The sequence below is a fragment of the Plasmodium reichenowi genome, chromosome 10 (genome assembly GCF_001601855.1).
Source record: "Plasmodium reichenowi strain SY57 chromosome 10, whole genome shotgun sequence".
NCBI classification, from domain to species: Eukaryota; Apicomplexa; class Aconoidasida; order Haemosporida; family Plasmodiidae; genus Plasmodium; species Plasmodium reichenowi.
In genome coordinates, this window is record NC_033655.1 from 919,090 (window position 1) to 922,010 (window position 2,921).

Here is a 2,921-nt window from a genome sequence, read left to right on the forward strand (position 1 = left end):
AAAAAAAAAAAAAAAAAAATATATATATAAACAAATAAATATACATATACATATATATATATATATATATATATCAACCCTTATTTAGTTTATACATTTCCCATTTGACATAAAATTACCTGTATATTTTGTGAGTGTTGTAATATATGAATAAATTTTATTTTCTAATAGTTGTAATTTTTTCATTATTTCATTTGTATTGATAATATCATAAGAAAATTGTGTACAGATAAAATCGATTTTATTATTTATATTATTGAATGATATATGATCTGTTTTATTTTTCATAAGGATTTCATATTCGATAATTTTATTATTATGTTCATTAATAAAATTATTTATATTTTCAATTTTTTTATCTATTTCTTTATATTTTATATCATATGTTTTTTTTTTATCTTCATATTTCTTTTCATATTCTTCTAATTCATATTCAGCATTTTGAGTATCATCAATTAATTGTAAATGTTTTTCTTCTAATAAATTAAAATTGTCTATTAATAATTGAGAATTATTAATATATTTTTTCATTTTTTTGGAAAAAATTGTGTCTTCTTCTTTTATGTTCTTATTCATATTGTTAATTGTGGATTGTTCATTTTTATCATCATCATTATCATCAATATTTTTTTTTTTTTTTTCACTGGACTCTATATCATCACTTTTTTCACAATTCGCTAATTTGTTTAAAAAAAATTTATATTTATCTAACTCTTTTATTTTTTCTTCTTTTTTTTCCAATTCCACTTCTAATTTACTTATTTCAATGTTCAGGGACTGTACTTGATTTTTTTTTTTTTTTTTCTTGGAGCTAATATCTTCAAATTTCTGAAATAGCAAAATGGATCAGATGTATACATCGACATGTGCACATATATATATGTATATATATTCATTGTGTTTTTTCTTTCTTTTTTTATTTTTCCCCCTCCACTCCTTACTTTGATTAGATCCTCGGTTTTTTTAAAGTTCTCTATTAACAATTCTTGCATATGTGCTGCTTCTTTAATCATGTTTTTATTTAAGTTGTTTATAGTTTTTTCTTTTTTACTAGTATATTTATATATATCATCAAGTTTTTTTTTTTTATTATACATTAATGTCTTTGTAATAATTATATCTTTTTCTAAATTAATAAAATCTCTTATATTATTTTTATTTTTTTTTGAAGATCTCTTATTTTCAAATATTTTTTTTTTCTTTCTTTTTATTTTCTTTTCATATTTGATATCACTACACATAATATCTTTAAATACTTCTTGTTTTTTTTTCTTTTCTTTCTTTTCTTTTATTTTTTGTATATCCATGCTTTCTTGAAGGTTAAGCACTTGCTTTATATTTTCACTATATAAGATAAAATATGAAATTGTTACAACGGAGAAATGTCTATCTATATCTATATATATATATATATATATATATATATGTATGTATGTATGTATGTATGTATGTATGTATGTATGTATGTATGTATGTATGTATATATGTATGTATGCATGTGTGTATGCATGTATGTATACATATATAATTTACTTGTCATATTATTTTCATATTTTTTATTTTTTTATTTTTGAAATACTTTGTATCAGATTTATTCTCTGAACTTACATCAGATGGGATCATTAAACTAGTATAATTATATGCTTGAATTTCTTGTGTTTCATCTTTAATATTATCTATTTCTTCATCTACAAAAAATGAGTAGATGATGATATATAAAATATTAAGTACTTGTAATTCTTTTTTTGGATACATACATATATATATATATATATATATATATTAATAACCATTTTCGCTGGTAATTAATTTTTCTTTTTCTATAATCTTCAAAATAAAAAAAAAAAATACATACAATATATATATATATATATATATAATATATATTTTATGAAATAATTTTTTTGTATGTCTCTGTTTTTTATTATATATTACTCTCTTTTTAGATTCTTCGATAAAATTCTCTAGATTCTACAAAATGAGAAAGAATAAAAAATGTTCACAAAATATTTGTCATTTCATAAAATGGTTTGATCTATTTATTATTTTATTATTATTTTTTAAAATAACGTAATATAAATTTTAACATTATAAAAATCATCTTCGCTCATTGTCTGACTGTTTTTTTTCTGTTTGTACGTTTTTAAGGTGATTTAAAGAAAATGAAAATGGATTATTGAAGGAAGAGATGATATAGTACCCTTTATGTAAACATGAAATAAATAAATATATATATATATATATATATATATATATATACTTAATAGTTTAATGCTTTTTAGGTTATTTATTTTTTCCTTCTTATTCTCATATATATATATTTAAATATTTTTATGTTTTTATGTTTTTATTACAAAATACATCTTTACATTTTTTATCTTCATATTATATATTAAACAATTTAATAAAATAAAAATTAAAAGACAAAGACATATATAATCACTGTGGATGAAAAAAAAAAAAAATATATATATTTATTTATTTAGTTATGATGTTAATAGTTAGTAACCTTTCTAATTATATAATATATATTCATATTTATAACTTAGACATATATATATATATATATATATATATATATATATATATATTATATAATTCTATTTTTACGAAAAGAAAAAAAAAGGACAAAAGAGAGAGAATTCTAACAGTGGAAATAAAAGGAAAAAAAAAAAAAAAAAATATACAATATATATATATAATATATATATATATATAAAGAGAATTTTAAAATAAGAAATAAGGAAAATAGTTAATTACATCACAATCTAATCATAAGTTTTGTATTATATCAAAACAATAATATAAAATAATAAAAATATATATATATATATATAATATTATATCCAGGGAATTATCTTCTTTTTTTTTTCTATATCGCGATAATAGGGTATAGTAAAATTAGGGTGCTTTTGTAAAAA

At 17.9% G+C, this 2,921-nt stretch overlaps 1 protein-coding gene across 1 annotated transcript in view; it reads right to left on the reverse strand.

Annotated features, from left to right (window-relative positions):
* PRSY57_1023000 (hypothetical protein) overlaps positions 1-2,111 on the reverse strand; it is a gene marked incomplete at both ends in the record, with an annotated part of 3,061 nt that extends 950 nt beyond the window's left edge. Inside the window, 5 exons of the mRNA XM_020114887.1 lie at positions 120-828; positions 942-1,344; positions 1,580-1,688; positions 1,791-1,971; positions 2,088-2,111. Of these exons, the coding sequence (XP_019970433.1) occupies positions 120-828; positions 942-1,344; positions 1,580-1,688; positions 1,791-1,971; positions 2,088-2,111 (1,426 nt within the window). The remainder of the gene's footprint in view (positions 1-119; positions 829-941; positions 1,345-1,579; positions 1,689-1,790; positions 1,972-2,087) is intronic.
* Between the last annotated feature and the right edge of the window lie 810 nt (positions 2,112-2,921).